The sequence below is a fragment of the Rana temporaria genome, chromosome 5 (assembly GCF_905171775.1).
Source record: "Rana temporaria chromosome 5, aRanTem1.1, whole genome shotgun sequence".
In the NCBI taxonomy this organism is placed as follows: domain Eukaryota; kingdom Metazoa; phylum Chordata; class Amphibia; order Anura; family Ranidae; genus Rana; species Rana temporaria.
In genome coordinates this window covers 350,200,546-350,224,620 of record NC_053493.1, presented here as the reverse complement: position 1 = coordinate 350,224,620, position 24,075 = coordinate 350,200,546, and the positions used below count along the sequence as shown (strand labels likewise).

The 24,075-nt window shown below is 38.6% G+C and overlaps 1 protein-coding gene across 4 annotated transcripts in view; it reads right to left on the bottom strand.

Moving 5' to 3' along the window:
• RALYL (RALY RNA binding protein like) overlaps nt 1–24,075 on the bottom strand; it is a 1,196,807-nt gene that overhangs the window by 394,640 nt on the left and 778,092 nt on the right. For all 4 annotated transcript variants that reach the window (XM_040354532.1, XM_040354535.1, XM_040354531.1 and 1 more), the window contains one exon: nt 14,997–15,273. In XM_040354532.1, the coding sequence (XP_040210466.1) occupies nt 14,997–15,252 (256 nt within the window). In that variant the 5' untranslated portion in view covers nt 15,253–15,273. The remainder of the gene's footprint in view (nt 1–14,996; nt 15,274–24,075) is intronic.

The window sequence follows — 24,075 nt, the reverse complement described above, 5'->3', positions numbered from 1 at the left end:
CGTGCTGGTTCACTTGTTCAGGTACGATTTAAGCCCAAATTTTGGACTGAAATCGAACCTAAAACACACCAAAAAAGCACACGTTTTTCCCGCACACCACACCAGACCCACTGCAAAGATATGTGAACTGGCTCCATAGGGAGCCAGTCACATTCTCCTGCTATGCAAATTGAATGCAGGGAAACGCGCATTCAATTCGCAAAGGTGTGAACCCGGCCTCAAACTTTACAAAACAAATCCCAGTGTGTCTATTCAGATGAGGCCTATGTTAGTAACCTGTGGCGATACTGCATTTGTATTGTTTCAGGTTGGAGACCAGCTGTTACTTGATTCTTTATTATGCACTTCTGATAGAACTGAGTGGTAATAAATAATTCACTACACAAAGATTACACATATTTATTTTGCCTGGCTGACATAGTGACCCAGTGGTTTCAATATGTATGCATCTAAAACAACTATCCAAATTAGGCATTCTAGTATTACAGGTTGCACGGATATAGTAAATAGTATGTAGTAAATCCAGCTAGCCCGGCAACTAGCATTTTAAAAGGAGGTCAGTAATAGAATCGTACAACATGTATAAAAATTATATATATATATATATATATATATATATATATATATATATATATATATATATATAGTATCTCACAAAAATGAGTACACCCCTCACATTTTGTAAATATTTTATTATATCTTTTCATGTGACAACACTGAAGAAATGACACTTTGCTACAATGTAAAGTAGTGAGTGTACAGCTTGTATAACAGTGTAAATTTGGTGTCCCCTCAAAATAACTCAACACACAGCCATTAATGTCTAAACCGCTGGCAACAGAAGTGAGTACACCCCTAAGTGCAAATGTCCAAATTGGGCCCAAATAGTCAATATTTTGTGTGGCCACCATTATTTTACGGCACTGCCTTAACCCTCTTAAGCATGGAGTTCACCAGAGCTTCACAGATTGCTACTGGGGTCCATTTCCACTCCTCCATGACGACATCACGGAGCTGGTGGATGTTAGAGAACTTGCCCTCCTCCACCTTCTGTTTTAGGATGCCTCACAGATGCTCAATAGGGTTTCGGTCTGGAGATATGCTTGGCCAGTACCGGTATGTCACCTTTACCCTCCACATGTTGAGGGCATGTGGCCTGGTACGGTTCAGGAGAGGGGGGGGAATATTCATCATCCCTCTACTACATTTTTAATACGTAAGTGAATGATTACATGTATATACATCATATATAAAGAAAACCTTTTTGTATATATTTACTAATAATGTTCTAAATGCATGTAATTAACTTTATGTATTTTTATACTAATTGTCCTTCTCTACACACCCCTGAAGAAGGTTACCCCGAAACGCGTCAGATGTAAATAAGGTTTTCATGTATTTATCTATATGGTGTCAATCTTTGGAACTGTATATTTTAATTCAATATAATTTTTTTTTGATAAATATGTATAATTGTGGATAAAAACTATTTTTTTACCTCAATATCCCGTATATTTGGAATTAATACTATCAGTGCCTTAAAAGTCCACCCAAGGGAACCCCCTTTTTTCTTTTCTTTGCATGAAGAGTGGTGTCAGATTCCATTATCCACCATCCAAGAGTTTTTTTTGTCAATTCCCAGGTAAATTTAGGTTGTCTTGAATGCCAAAGGCTGTCCAAAACCATATTAGGTAACAATTTAATTATTTTACCTAGTTTTTCCATAATTTTGTCCAACCCTAGTGTGTATATATATATATATACCGTATTTATCGGCGTATACCGCGCACTTTTTTGCCCTGAAATTCAGGGCAAAATCGTGGGTGCGCGATATACGCCGATACCTGCTTCCCGCACAGAGTTTGAACTACTGCGCCGGCATATACCGAGCGCAGTACACTCGTGTATAGTCGGGCAGGCTCGGCTCCTCTCGCAGTCACGTCCTGGACTTACAGGATGCACAGGACGTGACCGCGAGAGGAGCCGAGCCTGCCCGACTATACACGAGTGTACTGCGCTCGGTATATGCCAGGGCAGTAGTTCAAACTCAGCGCGGGAAGCGGGGATCGAGCGGGGAGGACACCGCAGAAGGACGCCGGACCTGACGAGGAGGACACCACCGAAGCCGCAGACGGACGCCGGACCCGACGAGGCCGCCGATGGACGGCGCTCAAGACACCAAAACTGTAAGTACTTAAAAATTTTTTTTACAGGAATGCAGGTCAACTTTAGGGGTGCGCGCTATACGCCGGAGCGCGCAATACCCCGATAAATACGGTATATATTACCAAAAGTATTGGGACGCCTGCCTTTACACGCACATGAACTTTAGTGGCACCCTAGTATTAGTCGGTAGGGTGTGTCTATCGGAATGTTTGACCATTCTTCCAGAAGCGCATTTGTGAGGTCATGCACTGATGTGGACGAGAAGGCCTGGCTCGCAGTCTCTTATTCACCCCAAAGGTATCGAGTTGAGGTCAGCACTCTGTGCAGGCCAGTCATGTTCCTCCACCCCAAACTCGCTCATTCATGCCTTTATGGACCTTGCCTAGTGCACTGGTCCAAATCATTTGGTGGAGGGGGGATTATGTGTGGGGTTGTTTTTCAGGGGTCAGGAGTCTTGACCTCAACCCCATAAAACACCTTTGGGATGAATTAGAGCGGAGACTGCGAGCCAGACTTTATCATCCATATCAGTGCCTGACCTCACAAATGCACTTCTGGAAGAATGGCCAAACATTCCCATAGACACACCTTGTGGACAACCTTCCCAGAGGAGTTTAAGCTGTTATCTCTGCAAAGGTTGGGCCAACCAAATATTAAACCCTACGGACTAAGACTAGGATGCCATTAAAATTCATGTCCGTGCAAAGGTAGGTATCCCAATACTTTTGGTAATATAGTGTGTGTGTATATAAATATATATATATATATATTATTTTATTTTATTCTTTTGATTTATCACATGCTTCAGCCTCCTACTTATAATTCAGGATGGATATTACATTTTGAGTGCCTTGTGATACTCACAGCTAGACTGGGATAGCTGGAATGGCCTTAATGCTGTCAGTGAATAAAAATAATGTCACTTTTATTTTATGAATATGCATAAAAGTGGCAAATACTTTGTTACTGTCACTGGGGATACTGCAGTGGGATGTATGTGTTCATTGTAATTCTTTTTGTTTGATATAATTGTGCTTGACATTTTACCCATCAGATCATCTTTCTTTAGGGAAGTTTATTCATGCATTTTTTGACAAGTGACGTTACATGCTTTAATACATACATAAACTAATAATCATAGTCATATATGCTCAGCTAAAAAAAAAAAATACATCAACCTAAATTGAATATATTGAACCAAATTGAATAACTGGAAATAATTGAGTTAAGATGAGCCAGAAACCCCCATTTTCATAGGATAGTTTTCGGTCTTTTTTTTATAAAGATTCACACTGCCTTCTGGTACTGGAACAAAAATGTCATTTGTGCCAGTCAGCAAAGCACTGGATTAACGTGTCCTGACAGATCTGCACAAATGTGACCATTGGTTTCAAGTGATGGATGTTACTAAAACTAAAATGATATATGAGAGGAAAGTGTTCATAACTACATAGGTGCAAGTAGTCAAAGCTAAGATATTTAACATGGATGCATCTTGGCTGCTCAGTGGGTGAGCTTGTTTACATCACAATCCTTGTGTTCAGTGCACAGTTCTACATGCATTTTAGGTATTTTTGTTTGTTGTTTTTTTTATTTGGGTTTACCATGCATTCATGTGTGTTTATATGTTTTTTTTTTTACTTGTGTTTACATTGCATTTATGTGCTTTTACATGCTTTCCAGAATGTGCAAAAAATGCATGCTATATTGTTTTTTAAACACACATGAAATCACCACAATGGTGTAAACTAGACTCATTAAAATACATTCATGCTGCTTACATATGCCCGCAGCTCTAGTCTTTATATAATAGAAAATATTTTAGAAATAATTTACAAAACTATTTAAAAATATAATAATTTTGTTTCTTTCTAATGCCGCGTACACACGTTCGGAAATTCCGACAAGAAAACCGTGGATTTTTTTTCGACAAAATTTTGTCTCAAACTTGTATTGCATACACACGGTCACACAAAATTCCAACCGTCAAGAACGCGGTGACCTACAACACCGAGAAAATGAAGTTCAATGATTCCGAACATGCGTCAAATTGACTCCGAGCATGTATGTTTGCGTGTCGGAATTGCATACAGACAATCGGAATTGCCGACAAGAACTTTCCCCGTCAGCAAAAACTAAGAACCAGCTCTCAAATTTTTGCTATCGGAAATTCCGACAGGAAAAGTAAGATGGTGCCTACACATGGTCGGAATTTCCGACCAAAAGCGCACATCAAACTTTTCTTATCAGAAATTCAGACCGTGTACGCGGCATTAGCCGCGTACACACCTCTACTGCGTGCAGGCAACCTATGGAAGTGGTTGCAGATGTAGTGGTGCAGGTGCACAGCCTTGAATGCAGCTGAATTCACTTTCATAAGCTGCCCGCATGCACCAAAACAAATGTCTACTGTTTGCAGTAGGGGTTCCAGTACCGATTTTAATGAGGCCTTTAACCTCCCTGGCGGGATGATTATGTCAGATTTTAGGTGATGAAAGCGGTACCATTATTTTGCATGGAAATTTGGCGTTTTATATTATAGGCCTGTAATTCTTAGGAATAACTTACTTAAATCTGTCCAAACAAGAGTCTAATAGACATCCCGGGTATGATAAAGTTTGAAAAACAAAATCATAAATTATAATATAATAAATAACTATAAATAATTATAACAAATAATAAGGTAATTATAATAAAATTATTCAATAATGTAATCAAATCAAAAACACTGAAATTTGCTCAGTTGCAGAATTGTCGCTGTCATTACTTTTATTTTTTTTTATGACGAATTTCCCCTCAAATCGCTATTGCTCAATTCTGCACGTGATTCTAATTTATTATCGCTGTTTCCTAGCAGCTCTAAAACCACTTTAGATGTAAAGGGATGCTTTTTGGTTGCTATGGACAATCTACAGTTTCCAGGCAGAAAGAACAGCATTTATACTATAAAACTGCATGTAGGGCACTGGGCAGACCACTAGGGACAAAGGGTGTGTGTAATTATTTCATACAGTACTGTAATCTATAAGATAACAGTATACTGTATGTATTGTGTGTATTTACTTTTTTGAATTTGGCGCCGATCTCCGCCACCATGCATCGTAACGTTGCAGGGAACGGAGCTTGGCGGCACTTGGCACTGTGTGAATCGAGCGAGGAGACACAGCTCGATCACACAGCGGGGAGGCATCGCAGGATCCAGGGGACAAGGTAAGTAATTCCCTGCCTGTGGATACTGCGATGCGATCCCGAGTCTGGCTCAGGGTTACCGCTGGTGCTGAAATTCCACCCCGAGCCAGACTCGGGAATACCGCTGAGGGGGTTAAAATAAAATAAAAAATATGTGTATTTATTACTTAACTGCTTGCCGACCAGCCGCCGCCGTATAATACGGCGGCAGGTCGGCTCTGCTGGGCAAGAACACGAAGATCTAAGTCATCTCACCGTTCAGCCAATAGGGGCGCACTGACGCGGACGCGCGTGCCCGGCGGGCGCGATCGCCGCTGGGCACCTGCGATTGCTCGTTACAGAGCGAGAACCAGGAGCTGTGTGTGTAAACACACAGCTCCTGGTCTTGTCAAGCCCCGTACACAAGGCCGAGGAACTCGACGTGCCAAACACATCGAGTTCCTCGGCGTGTTCAGTCCTGGAGCCGCCGAGGAGCTCGGCGGGCCGAGTTCTCCCATAGAACAACGAGGAAATAGAGAACATGTTCTCTATTTCCTCGCCGAGGTCCTCGTCGGCTTCCTCGGCCGAAAGTGTACACACGGCCGGGTTTCTCGGCAGAATTCAGCTCTGAACCGAGTTTCTGGCTGAATTCTGCCGAGAAACTCGGTCGTGTACGGGACCTCAGGGGGAGAAATACTTGATTGTCTGTTCATACAATGTATGAACAGCGATCAGTTATTTCCCCTAGTCAGTCCCACCCCCCCTTCAGTTAGATCACACACAGGGAACATAATTAACCCCTTCCTCGCCCCCTAGTGTTAACCCCTTCCCTGCCAGTGGCTATAGTAATCAATGCATTTTTATAGCACTGATCTCTATAAAATGACAATGGTCCCAAAAATGTGTCAAAAGTGTCCAAAGTGTCCGCCATAAGGTCGCAGTACCGATAAAAATCGCTGATCGCCGCCATTACTAGTAAAAAAAAAATATTAATAAAAATGCCATAAAACTATCCCCTATTTTGTAGATGCTATAACTTTTGCGCAAAACAATCAATAAACGCTTATTGTTATTTTTTTTACGAAAAATATGTAGAAGAATACGTATCGGCCTTAACTGAGGAATATATATTTTTGGGGATATTTTTTACAGCAAAAAGTAAAAAATATTATTTTTTTTTCCAAAATTGTCGCTTTATTTTAGTTTAAAGCGCAAAAAATAAAAACCACAGAGGTGATCAAATACCACCAAAAGAAAGCTATATTTGTGGGGAAAAAAGGACGCCAATTTTGTTTGGGAGCCACGTCGCACGACCGCGCAATTGGCAGTTAAAGCCACGCAGTGCCGAATCGCAAAAAGGGGCCCGGTCATTGACCAGCAATATGGTCTGGGGCTGAAGTGGTTAAGCTCTCAAAATTCTGTCCAGGAAGATTATCCTTTTTTACATCCAAAATTAAAACGAGAATCTCCAAATCTGTGTGTTAAAAACCCCAACAGAAATCAGAATGACAAGAAGGCGCAGATGAAGGTGGCAATCTTTCCTCCTCCAATCACAGAAGGCCTCACATTAATTGAAAAGAACTGAAGACTTTTTGGAATGGACGGCTGCAGAGGGAGTGACCCACTGTGATCTGTGTACTCCAGGCTGAATTGTAAGCTTCAGTATTGAATGTTCAGCTCTGACTATACTGTATGTTGGGAAGGAACGTAAGAGTATTACATAATGCAGCAGAGCCTGCACCATATACTAATTTCATTGGTCTTTATTTATTTTTAAAGTGCAAATGACCAAAAAATGTTTTGTTCAGAGTTTAGCTTTAGCTTTCTCCCTTTAAGCCATGTCCACTGTTCAGTGTGATCTGGCCATATTCATCATTCGCTACACCAATACTCTGAAAAGCCTCATTCACATAAAGCGAAAACCAGTTCTCAGAAAATCAGAAATGCAATTTAGACATTTGTTCCCAGAGCAGGAGACCCTATTGTAAGATTTTCTAGTGACAACTCTAAAACTTTGGATCTCCCGTCTCTCTCTTAGTAACAGTGGTCACCATTAAAAACACAGGGACGAATCTTCTCAAAGACACACACAGCAATAAAGATTTAGACAGAGGGCATAACCCTTCCCTACTCTATCCAAAGCTTAAAAAAAAAGCCATCTAGTCGCCACGATATTTTTTCCCCCTGATTTATGTATTTCTGGGGGGGGGGGATGCATCATATCTACTAGGTGGCACTGACAGTACAGGAATTACATAGTAGAGGAAGTACATACATTTTCACCCTGACTGTAAATGTTTGGTATTATATACACACATATACACATTTTTGAAAATATTTTATTATATCTTTTCATGTGACAAGACTGAAGAAATTACACTTTGCTACAATGCAAAGAAGTGAGTGTACAGCTTGTATAACAGTGTAAATTTGCTGTCCTCTCAAAATAACTCACAGCCATTAATGTCTAGACCTCTGGCAACAAAAGTGAGTACACCCCTAAGTGAAAATGTCCAAATTGGGCCCAAAGTGTCCATATTTTGTGTGGTCACCATTATTTCCAGCACTGCCTCAGCCCTCTTGGGCATGGAGTTCACCAGAGCTTCACAGGTTGCCACTGGTGTCCTCTTCCACTCCTCCATGACGACATCACAGAGCTGGTGGATGTTAGAGACCTTCCGTTTGAGGATGCCCCACAGATGCCCAATAGGGTTTAAGTATGGAGACATGATTGGCCAGTCTATCACCTTTACCCTCAGCTTCTTTAGCAAGGCAGTGGCCGTCTTGGAGGTGTGTTTTGGGTCGTTATCATGTTTACTCAAGCAAAGAAAGGTAAAGAGAAACTGGCAGCTCACCACCACGGAACAATTGCAAAATTAATCTTTTTATTGTTTTCATAACCAGAAAAGCAAGACAGGACAATTTGTTGACACAGTTCACACTTACATCTTGTGCTTAATCATAACCATTATAATTAGGCACGAGATGTCAGTGTGAAACGTGTCAATAAATTGTCCTGTCTTGCTTTTCTGGCTATGAAGACAATAAACTGGTTAATTTTTCAATAGCTCTGTGACGCGAGTGTCCCCTCTCAAGCGGCTCTTCTCCAGAGAGAATAAGTTCAGTGCTCGCAACCTTTCCTCATAACGAATATCCTCCAGACCCTTTTTTAGCTTTGTTGCCCTTTGTACTCGCTCCATTTTCAGCACATCCTTCCCGAGGACTGGTGCCCAGAACTGGACAGCATACTTCAGGTGAGGCTGGACCAGAGTCTTGTAGAGTGGGAGAATTACTGCTTTATCTCTTGAGTAGCTGAGTTAATCCCCATTTATATGCATCCAATATTCTGTTAGCTTTGTTAGCAGCAGCTTGGCATTGAATGCCATTGCTGAGCCTATCATCTACTAGGACCCCCAGGTCCTTTTCTATCATTGAGTCCCCCAGTGGTTCTCCACCCAGTGAGTAGATTGCATTCATATTTTTGCCACCCAAATAAATTATTTAAAATTTTTCCACATTAAACCTTATTTGCCATGTATTTGCCCACTTCATTAATTTGTTCAGATCTATTTTTAAGGTTTCCACATCCTGCGGAGAAGTTATTGCACCGGTAAGCTTAGTATGGTTCGCAAATACAGAGATTGAGCTTTTCACCACCAACCTTCGAGTCTTTTATGAATAAATTAAATAGGATTGGTCCCAGCACAGAACCCTGGGGGACCCAACTTTCCACGGAACGCATACATACCGCAAGATGTACACGAGTCACATCTCCACACCCGCCAGTCATCGTACCTACTAATTTAATGGAGATTGGGGATTATACCCTGTCCAAAATCAACTAGCTTCCTGACACTAATAAACAATACAGCCCACGTGCACTCGCAGCACTCGTGTACTGAAGATATGCTTTGTTCATTTTTAATTTAAGAGGTTTACAATTTCAGGTACTTTAAAGTAAAGGACTGTTACCCTTTAAATATATACGTGTGTGTACGTTTGTGTATGTGTTGATTTCAAACTGGATTGAAAGCCTTTTCAATTAAATCTAGGACTCTCATTTACAATTCCCCAAATTTGTGAAATGGTATGCCAAGGTCTGTAAAATATCCAATCTATTGTATTTCAACCTTCACTTTCATTTAAAAACACCTGAATCATGTATAATGAAGTTACACTATAACTATAAAATTCATATCTATAAAACTCCATTGTAATAACACAGTGCTTTATTAATAAAGGTAGTGTACCTCATCCTGGCACAGTCAGGACAATTTTTTTTCTCCCAGCCAAGAATGACTGCAGCATTGCAGAACATACAGCTCTGCATTGAGAGAAAGGCTATCAAAGGACAGATCAGAGGTAAAGGGAGACAGTTTTGTGGGTGGCAAATAGTCTTTATAAATTTCATATTAAAAGTCTATAAGCCACACTAGAAAAGCTCAAGGATGTAGCTGAACCACCAAACAGTACTAAGCATATCACAAAACACATAAAGCAAGCTTATTAGGTAGTTGAAAAGAAATAAATTCTATTTCTATGCAGCTATTGAAGAATGTTGTATTTGTTTGGTAAATGGCATAAATAATCATTTGTTAAAGCATGTGTCATGTAAAAAAAAAAAAAAAAAAAAAAACATATTTAGTACATCTCTGCAATTTATGCACATTTCTTCATGTTTTATCACTTTCAAAATACTGAACAGGGAAAAAATACTGTTGATGTGCCAGAAATATAATGTCACCTACATTTCTCTTTGAAATGACAATGCAAATCTGATTCCTTAGCACGTGGTGTCAGCCCTTAATTTCCGATAGATTGCAAAAAAAACAACCACCAAAAAAACAGATCACTCTTCATCTCCATAACCACTGTTAGAGATCATCAAAAATGATCAGCTTGTTTTGCCTTGTTGTGGTATGGTAGAGTGAATGGGTTTGGAAGATAGTAGAAGTATGTGAGTGAGATTATAGAATTTTTGGAAAAAAAAAAGGCAGGAACAAGGAATTGAATAGATAATAATCCAGGTCCTTTATCAATACACAGGAGAAGAAGTACATGTATATTTTAATGAATTTTGTATAACTGTAAACATCTTTTATAAATCAATAAAGAGAAATTGAATACAAAAATTATTAGCTTACAAGATTTCTGGCACAAGTAAGTATTTTTTGCACTTATCGAACGGTTAAAAAAAAACTCTACCGATGGTACAGTATATCCAACATACCAAAAGAGAGTAAATAAGTATAATTCATTGTTGGGGTTTACAAACACTTTTATGTTTAACCACTCAGTATAAGTGTCATTTACAGCAATTATCGTTTAATCAGTCAATGAACACATTTCCTCAAGCTCTGGGTTACAATTGCATGTATATTTCCAAAGTAACAGCAAGAAAAATCAAACTTACATATTTCTAATGTTGATCTGATATATGAATGTTGATCTATTTGGGAAAGTAATGCTAAACTGTTGTGTCTATTCTGAGTAAATGTAAATCTTTAAAGTACAGTAAAACCTTGGTTTGCGAGCATAATTAGTTCCAGAAACATGCTTGTAATCCAAAGCACTTGTATATCAAAGCATTTTTTTACAGGGTATAAAAGAGGAGAGGCACCTCTAAGTGTAGCAATAAGTTGCTAAATGTTGTACCTTCATTAAATGTACCACTTAGAGGCTCCTCTCTTCACTTTTATACTCAGTTGAGACATGACACTACTCTTATATCAAGACATCGCTTGTATATCAAGGCAAAATGTATTAAAGCATTTTGCTTGCCTTGCAAAACCAAGTTACTCTTAAACCAAGGTTTTACTGTATAAGTATTTAGATTACATTATTACTCTCAAAAGCACTATAAGCACATTGTTTACCAGCAATTAAGGGTTTACTGCATAATGAACATAATTTTTTGTAAAATGAATAGAGCATTTATATTTTTTATAAGAAACATACAGTACAGCGCATAAAATATCATGTGTATATAACATGCAAGTATTTCATATATTAAAGTGTTTTCCTATTAACGAAAAACCCATACATCAAGGTATATAATTTAATGAAGTGAAAAAGTCCCTTTAAAGAACCACTAAAAAGTCCATAGGAGTATTTGTGGATTGAAAATACTGTGCAGTTGTGGATCACAACAAAAATCCCCAAGCATTTTAGCAGAAAGAACCCACCACAGAAAACCACCACAGTGTGCTTATAACGAAAAATCCATATATCAATAAAATATCAATATATCAATAATTAAATGTACGGGGATATTTAATAAAATATTTTAGGTGTTCTCTGTCTCCTTTTTAATAACCCTTGCCTGTGTTGCCTGTGTGGAGCTTCACTATATTCGATTGATGCTGAAGTAATGTGTCAGGACCTCCGGAGCGGCTACAAGTCTGTGTGAGGATTGCCATAATGCCCTTTGAGACCTCTCTTTGTGACAGTCACTAGATACTGGTAAGTCCCCACTTATTTACTGTGGCGGTTTTCTGTGGTGGGTTCTTTCTGCTAAAATGCTTGGGGATTTTTGTTGTGATCCACAACTGCACAGTATTTTCAATCCACAAATACTCCTATGGACTTTTTAGTGGTTCTTTAAAGGGACTTTTTCACTTCATTAAATTATATACCTTGATGTATGGGTTTTTCGTTAATAGGAAACACTTTAATACTGTATATGTAATACTTGCATGTTATATACACATGATATTTTATGCTCTACAATTTATGTTTCTTGATTTATATATACCATGCATTGGGTTATTGGGTCAGCTGCTTTAGTACAATGTTGTTTAGAAGCCTTAATACATTTTTATCTTTTGTTTTACATTAATATTTTTTTACAATATAAATTCAAAATTCAGAATTCTAAATCTGTCAAGGCTGGATTTTACAAAAAGCATGGTAGGCCTGAAGGAAAACCTGTTTTTTCTACACCTGTATACTATTTCATCAACTCAACCACAACAGCCTAAAAAAAAATCTGAAACAATTACTTAAGAAGGACATGATGCTAAAGGCAGCAAACTATATTTGTATTCGTAAAAAAAAAGGCAGCAAACTCAGCAGACAGACAGCAGACACCAATAAGACTAAAGCTGGTTTCCAAAAGGATACCTCTTTCACATTGTTATATATCATAGGGGACAACCACGGAGGGCTAAGGGCATTTGGAAAACATTCAGTGCACTCTTGCTAATATTTACTGCCCAAACCAGGGTCAACCTTCATCTCACAAATTATTATGAAACTAAAAGATTTTGCCTCCAGCCTTGTAACACTGGCAGGAGATATTAACATGGCCCTGGATCTTATCTCCCAAGGTATCTTAAACTGTGCATGTGGTTGGCATTGTAAAATTAATGACACTGTGTGCCAAGGCATTGTGATAACACATGCTAAGGTTTGTGGTACTGTAGTGCATATGTATGAATATGCCTTTAAAGATTCTATTGCATATTTTAGAAACGTTTCAGAATCAATATTGAGTTGGAAGTCAAGAAAGGACACAGAGGTGACAGATGTAGCATTAGAGAACAGCTTCCTGTCCATCAACAGATGAAAATAAATTCAAAGAAAATATATGACTTCTCTGTCACGTCAAACAATTTCTTGAGGTTCATTTTCTATTATGCTGGGAAATGAATAGCCCTCCACTGGCTTTCCTCTGAACCTCTGCATATAGGCTCATGGTAAAAAAATTAATTAAGCAAACCTTGCCTCTGTACAAGCTGACATTTTAGGCTACAGGGCGCCCGGGGAAATGTTATAAAATTTGGGAACCCCGGTTAGATACACAGGAAAGTCTACTTTTCTTAATAGAGGATTCTACAACTAAGTTTCCTTATTTGTTTATTGCCATGATGGCCGTACCTAATACTTGGCCACCACATGGTTTATTAAGCGCAAACGCAACCTAGTTGATGTTTTTTTTCAGTCACAGGCCCTCCAGTTTATTATGCTTAAAAACATGGGTGAGTCTGACAAATTTTTTTTCTAGAGGTCAAGCTACTGTATCAATTACAGTTTGGTTATACATTAACTGGCATTATGCTATCTGTCCCTTGCCAAATTTCTGAATGTATTCACTGTAGATGCATTTGATCCATTTGTTGAGTGTACTTTCCTATACTCCTATTTGCCTATGTGACATATCAGATGTATACTCCTGTATTCAAAATATTCCTTTGTGAATGTACATTTATTTGCATATACTCAATAAAAGAGAGTTTAAAAAAAAAGAAAAGGTACAAAACGAAATAAGAATTTTATCTTGGTAAATAGATTATACAGTAGGTTTCATTTGAAAAATAAATCCAAAAATGGAAAATGAAATAGATAGACCTGATTAATTGAGACACCATTGGCTGCTTGAAACCAAAAGTTTGTCACCAACTAGGTCAAGGGAAAGGGAAAAAGGGATTTTTGGGGGGGACTATTCACGGCACTGGTTAAACACAATTACGTAAAAAATAACAAGTATTTATTGAACATAAAACAGGTATCATAAAACAACATTTAAAGACAATCCCCACATTGCACAACAGTAAGTTAAACACAAACTATATCTGCGTGTAAGGAGTTGATCGCCTCGACCGGTTTCGCGGTAGTGTACCGCTTCTTCAGGAGGGGGTTTGTCCAGACTGGTCAATTGAACAAGCCGGAGACCCAGTTGAATACCTTCTTTGGCGCAAGGAGGGGGATATATTTGTTTAGAACGGGCTCATAGCTATACATAAAATGTATATCCAATTTTACTGGGGCACAGGAGGACAGCCTTGGTAAGTCAATTGTAAGGTTAGCTTAACTGCCAGGGTATAGGCAGTGCAATGCACTGATTCCAGCGTGGCTGATGATTTCCCACGTGTGTCCCCAGGGAGAGCGTCCGTGCTATCTCGAGATAGCACGGACGCTCTCCCTGGGGACACACGTGGGAAATCATCAGCCACGCTGGAATCAGTGCATTGCACTGCCTATACCCTGGCAGTTAAGCTAACCTTACAATTGACTTACCAAGGCTGTCCTCCTGTGCCCCAGTAAAATTGGATATACATTTTATGTATAGCTATGAGCCCGTTCTAAACAAATATATCCCCCTCCTTGCGCCAAAGAAGGTATTCAACTGGGTCTCCGGCTTGTTCAATTGACCAGTCTGGACAAACCCCCTCCTGAAGAAGCGGTACACTACCGCGAAACCGGTCGAGGCGATCAACTCCTTACACGCAGATATAGTATGTGTTTAACTTACTGTTGTGCAATGTGGGGATTGTCTTTAAATGTTGTTTTATGATACCTGTTTTATGTTCAATAAATACTTGTTATTTTTTACGTAATTGTGTTTAACCAGTGCCGTGAATAGTCCCCCCCAAAAATCCCTTTTTCCCTTTCCCTTGACCTAGTTGGTGACAAACTTTTGGTTTCAAGCAGCCAATGGTGTCTCAATTAATCAGGTCTATCTATTTCATATATCAATTGGGACGAAGGCACATGCCCACTTCTTATATTCTTAGTATAAAAGAGACCATACTCATCCTTTCTCCAAAAATGGAAAACACAGCTGCACTCATTGCCTCTTTTATTAAACCATTTTGCATCAAGGTGTAATAAAATAATACACAAAAACTAAGCATGGTGGTATCAATAAAAAATGGACTTACCGAGCGGCTGACCCCCTAAAATCCGTGAATTTTCCCCAGCCACTGCACCTCTTGCGTGTCTTTCACTGACGTATTGTACAAAAGCATATCCTTTGTGCACCGAGCATCCAACTATTTTCCCATATTTGGCAAATATACCTTCAATGTCACTCTTTTTCACAATACCAGTGTTCAGGTTGCCAATAAAGACCCGGGAATTGATTGACCTTGGATCATTCTTGTTGGTGACGTTGCTAGTCTGTGTTTTGCCAGTCATTATTGTATGCCACTTCTTCCCCTATTAAGTGAATGCAAAAAAAAGGATTACAATGGTGTACACAAAAATGAACCCTCCACAACCTATAGTCACACAAAGGATTTTAAAGCTGAACTGCATGTAAATAACAGTCCACAGGTAAAACACATCTAAAGCTTGAGTGTATACAGGCATACACAGCTTTTAAGTACATAATGGGGCTTATTTACCATTGCTGGAGAGTGCAAAATCAGGCTCACTTCTGCATAGAAACCAATCATCTTCTAACCCCAGCTTGTTCAATTAAGCCTGGTAATAAAACCGGGAAGCTCATTGGTTTCTGTTCAGAAGTGAGCCTGATTTTGCGCTCTCAAGCAATAGTAAATACATCCCATTGTGTACTTAAAAGTGGGGTATGCCTGTACTGTTTCCAGTCAACCAGGCCTAGATCATCCAATGCAGCTATGCCAGCACATGTGCACTGTTGTAGAGCCTGATTAATTACTAGTACTGGCCATCCATCTTTCAGATGGAGTGTTACCATACAGGAATTGCAAGACCACTCAGATGAGGCGCTTCTCCTAACCCTTTTTCTCCTTTCCCAATCTACAGCACTACTTTCTCAGCACTGTGCACTGCAGGAATCAGCATGTACGGGTTTGGATGAAAGAACCAGCAGGTGACACAGGCAACCAATAATCTGGGAAGTTTGAATTGCCAAAGAGGCTTTCTGAGGTTGCTGCACTGGAACGGAGAAGAGGTAGGACAGTGGTCATCAACCCTGCCCTCAGGGCCCACTAACAGGCAAGGTTTGCAAGGTAACTGAAATAAATCACAGGTGATATCATTTGCTGCTCAGTGATTGCAGTATTCTAGTCTGCATCTCCCCAAGGTAATACATCAAATCTGGCCTGTTAGTGGGCCCTGAAGACAGGGTTGATGAAAACTGAGGTAGGAGAATTGTCCATTGGAGAGGTATACTGTATATTTTCTTCTGTTGGGACCTGTTAGCTCAAAATGTTTGGAGACCTGACAGGGTTCCGTTAACGATTTTGAAAAGCGAAGAAGAAATCATTATTGCGCTTGTCTGGCAAAAACATTTAGTATGCTATACAGTATATTATCATTGGCGCATTATAATGTTACATTTTGTTTCTGTTTATTTTATCTTATTTTTGGTCATCTCTGGACACATAAGTATAAATCCAGCATCAAAACTAAGGTAAAAGAACACATCTAGTTTCAAATCATTAGTCAGCATCTTTATAAAGTGGTATGGTGGTAGGTTGCCACATGGCTCATTTAGATATGGCCACTGTGTGCATTATAAGTACATTTGTTTGGAAAAACAATATTGCCAAATGGTAAAAAATACATGCCACAACATTGTGCAAACTGTCATACAATTTGAATTGTCTAAATATTAAGGTGAAACTGAGGAGCCTGCTACAAAACAAAGTGAAATTTCTGGAAGGAACAAACAATCATAAATGTGCCATTCCTATACTCCTATAGACAAATAAATGACCAATAAATTAATAACTGCTCGGATAAGGGTTTGGTATAGATTTTGGTAGGGACCCCACGCTGCTTTTGTTTACATTTTGGTGTGGGGTTCCTCTTAAAATTCATACCAGACCCGAAGGGCCCGGGTATCCATTGGGAGGGGGGCAATTAGTTTAAAAAAAAAATCATTGCCGGCAATGTTTTTTTACCTCAGCTGTCAGTAGGGAAACCCGCTGACAGCTGATGAGTCATCAGTTTTAAGAACGCAGCAGCCAGATTCCCAGTCCGCTCCTTAACAACTATCTATTCAAATTGGTTGATCACTTTTGACCTATCTGAATTACAATCATTCCTAAAATTTGTAATTCCTTAGAAAGCAAATAAACAAAACAAAATTAAACAAATTTCAATTAAATTCGTTATTAATTCATTCAGAGGTTCGGATGTATAAAAAAGTTGTCCAAATTGATATTCGGACCAAAAAAAATTGCACATGTCTAGTCCTGCCGTGGCATCCCTTCTAGGTGCCAAACGGCATATATGAAGCACTGAGATCTTTATGATAACTTTGCTGTACATGTGCTGTCTGTGCACCTGTGTTTGGTTATTACTTATGTAATTAATAACTTAGGTTGTACCGTTTCTTGTACCATTTGTACCATTTGTACTTACAGATGTTGATCTTGCAAATTATCCTACAAGTATACATCCTGTTTGTGACAAGTATGAAAATGATTTTCACTATTAATAACATTGTTGTCCTGATGGATGTTGTGGATGTCTAAACAAGATCATGTACTGTATGAAATTCAGGATGGTTAAAAATGTTTGGTTTTTCACTTTTAAGAGTATATCGTGTATGTCACTATACTTTTGAATGTGGAATTCATATTTGTGTAAATCAAAAGAATTGTTGATTTTTAAAATTATTGTATGGTACATTTTTAAGATATTGTATATACCGTACATGTTTGTTTCTTTTGCATTGGTTGGTATAGGTATTTAACACCCCATATTGTTCTTTTTTGTGTGTATTGCCAAAGCAGCATCAGAAAGGGTGATCCACATTGCAAAACAATCTATTACACAGGATCTATTGTATATTCAGTGTATAATATTATTCAATATTATTGCAATCATCTCATCTTTTTGGAATTATACACATTACATGCTCTGAAAATTTGCCCTGGGTGGAGCTTGCATATGTATCTAGAGCAGTATTGCTGGTAAATAATGTCCTATATATAACTATAGTGTAATATACAAACAAATGTTCTCAAACATGAGAAATAACATACCGAATTTGCCGGCGTATAAGGGGAGTTTTTATATGTTTTGTTGCCTGTTTGTTCCTGTAAGTACCACACAATAAATTGCGTGTTGCTTTTACCTACAGGCTTCACTATTGCCGTTTCTTCTCTGCATTTTTTGCAAATTTGGATCTTTGTGAAATCCTGGATGATCTTTCACCATTGATGTTACCTGTGGACAACGATTTCTTTCAGTTATACATCCTGTTGGGAGGCAGACTGCCATTGATCTACACGTTATTTGATTTCATGCCCATAATGATGTTTTTCTGGTAAGCAGATTGTTTGCACGGTGGTGTGGTGTGTTTCCGTTGTCTGCACACTGAAGTTTGGTGGAGGTCCTATATCTCAACTTCATTGTTGAACACATTCATTTTTGACTCTTTCACTATATTGATTTAATTCATATTCACTGGAGCGCTGCACTATTGGACTATTTGGGATATACACCTATCACGGAGGTCCTCTCGTCCGAGAGGTATAATACCCGGTGTAAAAGACAGCCCCTGATTTTTGGGGGATATTTTTTAGCTTAAAAGGTCGTCCTATATCCTGGAACAAAATTAATAGACTCCTTTCACACTGCGAGTGCCAGCCATTAGCGCTAAAGCGGCATTAGTTTTAGTGGCACTTTTGCGCTGATAGCAGGACACTTTTTACCCCAAAGAAGGGGTTAAACATGCCAATGTTGCGGGGCGTTTCCGAAACGCTTTGGAAGCGCTGCACATTCTGTTTTAATGGGCAGGGCGTTTTGGGAGTGCTGTATACAGTGCTCCCTAACTCCCAAACCTCCCCAAAGATTCTGCTTGCAGGACTTTTCCTAACGTTCCCCAAGTGCCCCAGTGTGAAAAGACACACTTAAATGAATGGGAGGTAGTTTTTTTTAGGCGCTATTTAGAGGCTCTTTCTAGCGCTGAAAACTAGAAAAACACTCTACTGTCATGCAAATTGGATGCAGATAAATCTGCATCTAATTTGCAGTAGTGTGAGCCCAGCCACAATCAGCAGAGAGGGTAGTGTTAGATGGACTAGCAGATTGAGATGTACTTAGCCAACAATTTAGAACTGAACTCCAGCTAACATTTTTTTAAGCAGTTACAGACACCATTTTTCTCCTTTAAATGGTTTGTCTCAACCCTCTAAGAGCGACTTTTTCTGCACAGCTTGCTCTGTTAAAAGTTGGAAAATAACAGACTTACTGGCTAGATAACCAGGTTAAAATAAAGGAAAAAAAGCTAAAAATAAAATGAATGCAGCCAGCACATCTAAAGCCTCGTACACACGATCAGTCCATCCGATGAAAACGGTCTGAAGGACAGTTGTCTTAAGTTAACCGATGAAGCTGACTGATGGTCCGTCACGCCTACACACCATAGGTTAAATAACCGATTGTGTCAGAACACGGTGATGTAAAACACAACAACGTGCTGAAAAAAACAAAGTTCAATGCTTCCAAGCATGCGTCGACTTGATTCTGAGCATGCATGGATTTTTGACCGATGCTTTTGCATACTAACGATCGGTTTTGACCGGTTCAAATTTAAAGCTCTCATTTTTTTGACCGAAGGTTAAATAACCTATGGGGCCTACACACGATCGGTTTGGACTGATGAAAACGGTCCTTCAGACCGTTCTCCTCTGGCAATCCTATCGTGTGTACGAGGCCTAAGTATAGCAAGCTTCAATATATTACATTTTTGCATTTAGGTTTAGATATGCTTTAATGAAGACATACGGTCATTACCCCACACACTGCATATCAAATGCTGTTATATACTTGATGTAAGCAGAGCATATTGAAAAGAGCAACAGCTTTATCTCATCAGTTAATCATGATCTGGCACAGTTAGTACTAATAATTTTTAAATTATCAACATTTATGATTTTTTTCTTCTTATTTACTATATAACAGATTGACATTTTTTTTCTGGCAGGGCCCTGCTGAGGTTTCTAATCTTTTTTGTTGAAGGTATATTTACTGTATGTCTTGTATGTGCCATTTCTTATAATATATTTTGGTATTTAAAGAGTAACTCCACTTTTGTTTAGAAAAATTAAAAATAAACATTCTCCTCTAAGTGATCTATGTACATTGGACAGGTTTTAACAAACTTTGTTGCAGATTCCTGCCATTTGTTGCTCTGAAGAAATGGCTGTTTACTTTATTTGGTTATGTGAATCTGAATGGGAGAGCCTTTCACTAATATTCAGCTGATGTACTTGCAGGATTCTAATGAGAAAAATGTTGGTTATTGCATCCCTTTAGACATGATAAACTCTTTGGGAATATCCCACCATAAATGAAATGTTTGTTGTAGAGGATGCCTACAATCTGACTTGTATTTTAGTGCAGATTTCAGAGAAAATCAGTGAGCCAATCAGGGAAGCAGGAACTTACATTTCCGAACACCAATGTTGTACAGAACAGTTCCAGGTAGCCATATTGCACTGAATTTGACAGAACATTATAGCATTGCTGATTGGAAAGGAATGGTATTTTTTAATAACATTTAAGAAGTACAGTCAAAGCTCTTTGGCTGTAGTTCTCCTGTGGATCGTAGTTTGTTCTGCACTCCGGTGACCCATTTTCAACATACAGCTAACGTCACAGTGTTGGTCCAGGCTCGGGAGGGATTGCGACCATATGGTTGAGATCCATCCATAGGCTTGGACTGGCAAGCCGTTGAGAGCCTGAGCGCACCTCTCCCACCCCCTCTACAGTCCAGCGCTCCAGTGAGATAGGAGGTGGCAGAGCAGAGAGCTGGTGACAGTCACTGAGCTCTGAGAACCAAGCAATTGGTGGTGTTAGATCTGTTTTTTTTAAATAAAATATAAATACATTTTAACATTATCTGATTGATAATGAGTTTTTGCCTTCTAAAGTCCCATAGAGGACACTGTTTTGTATTTGAATTAATTCAGGGATCTGGGCAGCAACTCCTATTCTATAGATCTATTGCATAACTTCAAAAACCAGATCACTTGGTTCTCAGTCTTAGAAGCACCGTAGAACAGATGCAGCATCAGACCGATGCTGCAACCACCTAGGTAAGTATGATTCTGGAATAAATAGAAAATCCATACTTCTCTTTTAAATTACAATATTGCTTGTGCAGCAATTGTATATGCTATATTATTATTATTTTTTTTATTTTTATATTTACATATCGGTACATTTATATGTACGTCACACAGCCTAATCAGGATTTTCTACTTGTCTTTGGTTTAGAAGTAAAAACCTGTCAAAAATGTTGACTCTTTCCCACTCTATCCAAAGCTACAGTTTTGATTTTTGTTGGAAGCTGAGCCTTAAACAAAATTTGATAAACGGAACAAAAACATACAGCGCACATGGGTTAAGTGAATGTCACTTTATAGTCTGTAATGGGTGGAAAAACATATATGCATGAAAAAATGAAAATTTTTTTTTTGAAATAGCCACTAATAGCACGCAGGAAAAAAGAACATTAAAATTTTTAAATTACTAATAAAAATAGTCCGCATAACAAAGGCTGCCTTTGTTATGCGGACTATTTTTATTAGTAATTTAAATTTTTTAATGTACTATTTTTATTAGTAATTTAAAAATGTTAATGTTCTTTTTTCCTGCGTGCTATTAGTGGCTATTTCAAAAAAAAATTTTTCATTTTTTCATGCATATATGTTTTTCCACCCATTACAGACTATAAAGTGACATTCACTTAACCCATGTGCGCTGTATGTTTTTGTTCCTTTGCTTTTTGCCCATGTCTCCTTAGTGGTTGACAGCTGCACGGGTTTATGTTTTAGTGAAACTTTTTAAACCACTGACAATACTGTGGTTTACCGTTCCTATGGTGTAGCGCTTCTTGCGGGTGTTTCTTTGTAAAATTTGATAAACACCTATGACCATTTAAACTATTATAGATTTTACAGTTTCCTAAATCTGTTCAATTCACTGCAATATATAAATGAGTTCTGATTCTGGTGACGCTTAATAGCACCACATGGGACATTATCAAATCATGAGAGCATGTCTGCATGCAAAAATATCATATATGGCAATATATTACAATCCAAGAGAGACTAAATGGAAAACTGGCAGAACTAAACTGTATAAATAACCCAACAGAAATTCATAAAAATTCTGGTAAAGGACCCAGAGAGAATACAACTCCCTTCTATTAGAGAAAACTAAAAGGAAACAAACCTTCCATAAAGACTTTTTGAGCTGGAAAACCAGTCAGCACATGTGACATAAATAAACAAAACAAAACAAAAAAAACGAACCTCAGCAACAGAGTACATAAGGGAAGCTGATGGGACATTGGATAAGAGCAGTTTAGGTATTGGCAAAATGCTTTTAAGAGTATTAGACCAATTTATAATCCTAACAGTAAAAATAATCTGTAAATGACTGTTCACTTTGTGAGGGAATTAGATGTGGGATCTGCTTACCTCAATCATCCAACCAAGTGCAAGAGAAAATATATATATATTTTTTTTAATCCATTGCATGCGTATTCTTTGCAAACTCCATTTTCATCACATTCACTAAGCTAAGGGAACATTCCCTTGCAAAATCAACAGCCTATTTGCCTTCATCATTATTAGTACTATTGTTATTATTGTACATGATTTAGTATATAGCGCCAACTGCGCCAACTTTACAAATAAAAGACAGTACATTTACAATACAATTCAAGACAAGAGAGTTAAGAGAGCCTTTACTACATCAATCCTATTGTCTTCTCTACCCTGGCAGAGGAACAAGTTGACTACTTACATTCTGACACAACCAAATGAAAAATCCAAGCTGCTATTTAATTGTTAATGATCAATAAATCTCTTGGACCAGATGAAATCCCAGACAAACTATATAAACGCTTTATCGACAATTTATCCCTGCTACTCGAGAAAATATTTAACAACCCTTTGTGGTATGAGATTGTACCATCCTTTATTTATGAAGCTACAGTAATCATTGATTTGATTTCAAGTAGAAAATCCTGGCCAAAACTATCTAGAAACCACACTCCAGATTTATGCGGGCATTTGACTTAAAGACACATAAATAAGGACCCTAGTTCACCCTCAGATTATCCATGATAACACTGGAGAAGATCGATAGCTTCAGGTTCCACATAAGCATCTGATTTAGTAAAGTGGAATTTCCTGTGGAGCTTCTATTCTCATTGTGACTTCAACAAATATTTTATTAACTGGATTAAAGGAAATGTAACATTTAGCTTGACATTATACAAACATTCTCCAAGTGGTTGGCAGCAGCACTGGGTTTCACATACTATTTCTCACAGATATCACTGTGTGTCGCTATACAATGTTGTAGCGCTATTAGGGGGATGTGTGTATTTTTTTAGCTTGACATTAGGTTCTGGAAACAGTATGTATTGCCAATTGCCATTTTTTCGTCTTTTTACAGTAAAGTACTGGTTATTTTTCCACCGTTTTTGTGCTGCTGATCTCCTCAGCTTTTTCCAGTCTCTTCCTGGCTGCTTAACATCACTGCTCTTGGCCAGATTACTTGAAGGGAGTTAGAAGTCCCTAAATGGTTGCGCTTCTTACTGTTGGAGTGTCTTACATGGGTGCCTATATAAAATGTGGAGCTAGATTTAGAAAGTTCTGGGACAGAGACCTGCAAGAGAGGCTGAGGGCTGGTGTTTTCATTTACTCTTTGCTTCAGAGGAGCAGTGGTCACCACATTGTGAATACTCATCTAAGAGGACTAGAGAGGGAGTAATATCCACAGTGTCTGTGTCATGATCTGGTGTAGTAAGGTACCGTGTACAGCCAATACCTGAGAGGTGGAGTGAGATATGTGCTTTACTGGTGCAAGCCTCATCTGCCACTAGAGTGGGTGGTGAGGAAGGAAAAGTAGACCCCTCTGACAGTGGAAGAGAACCTTCTCATGTAGCGCATGTTGGATAGCTTTGGCCCCCATGTCTCATGAGCTTAGGGTGGATGGCTAGATTACTGGAACTTCTGTTTGGACCATGAGTTAAAGTGGGAGTAAACTCCTATCTCTGAC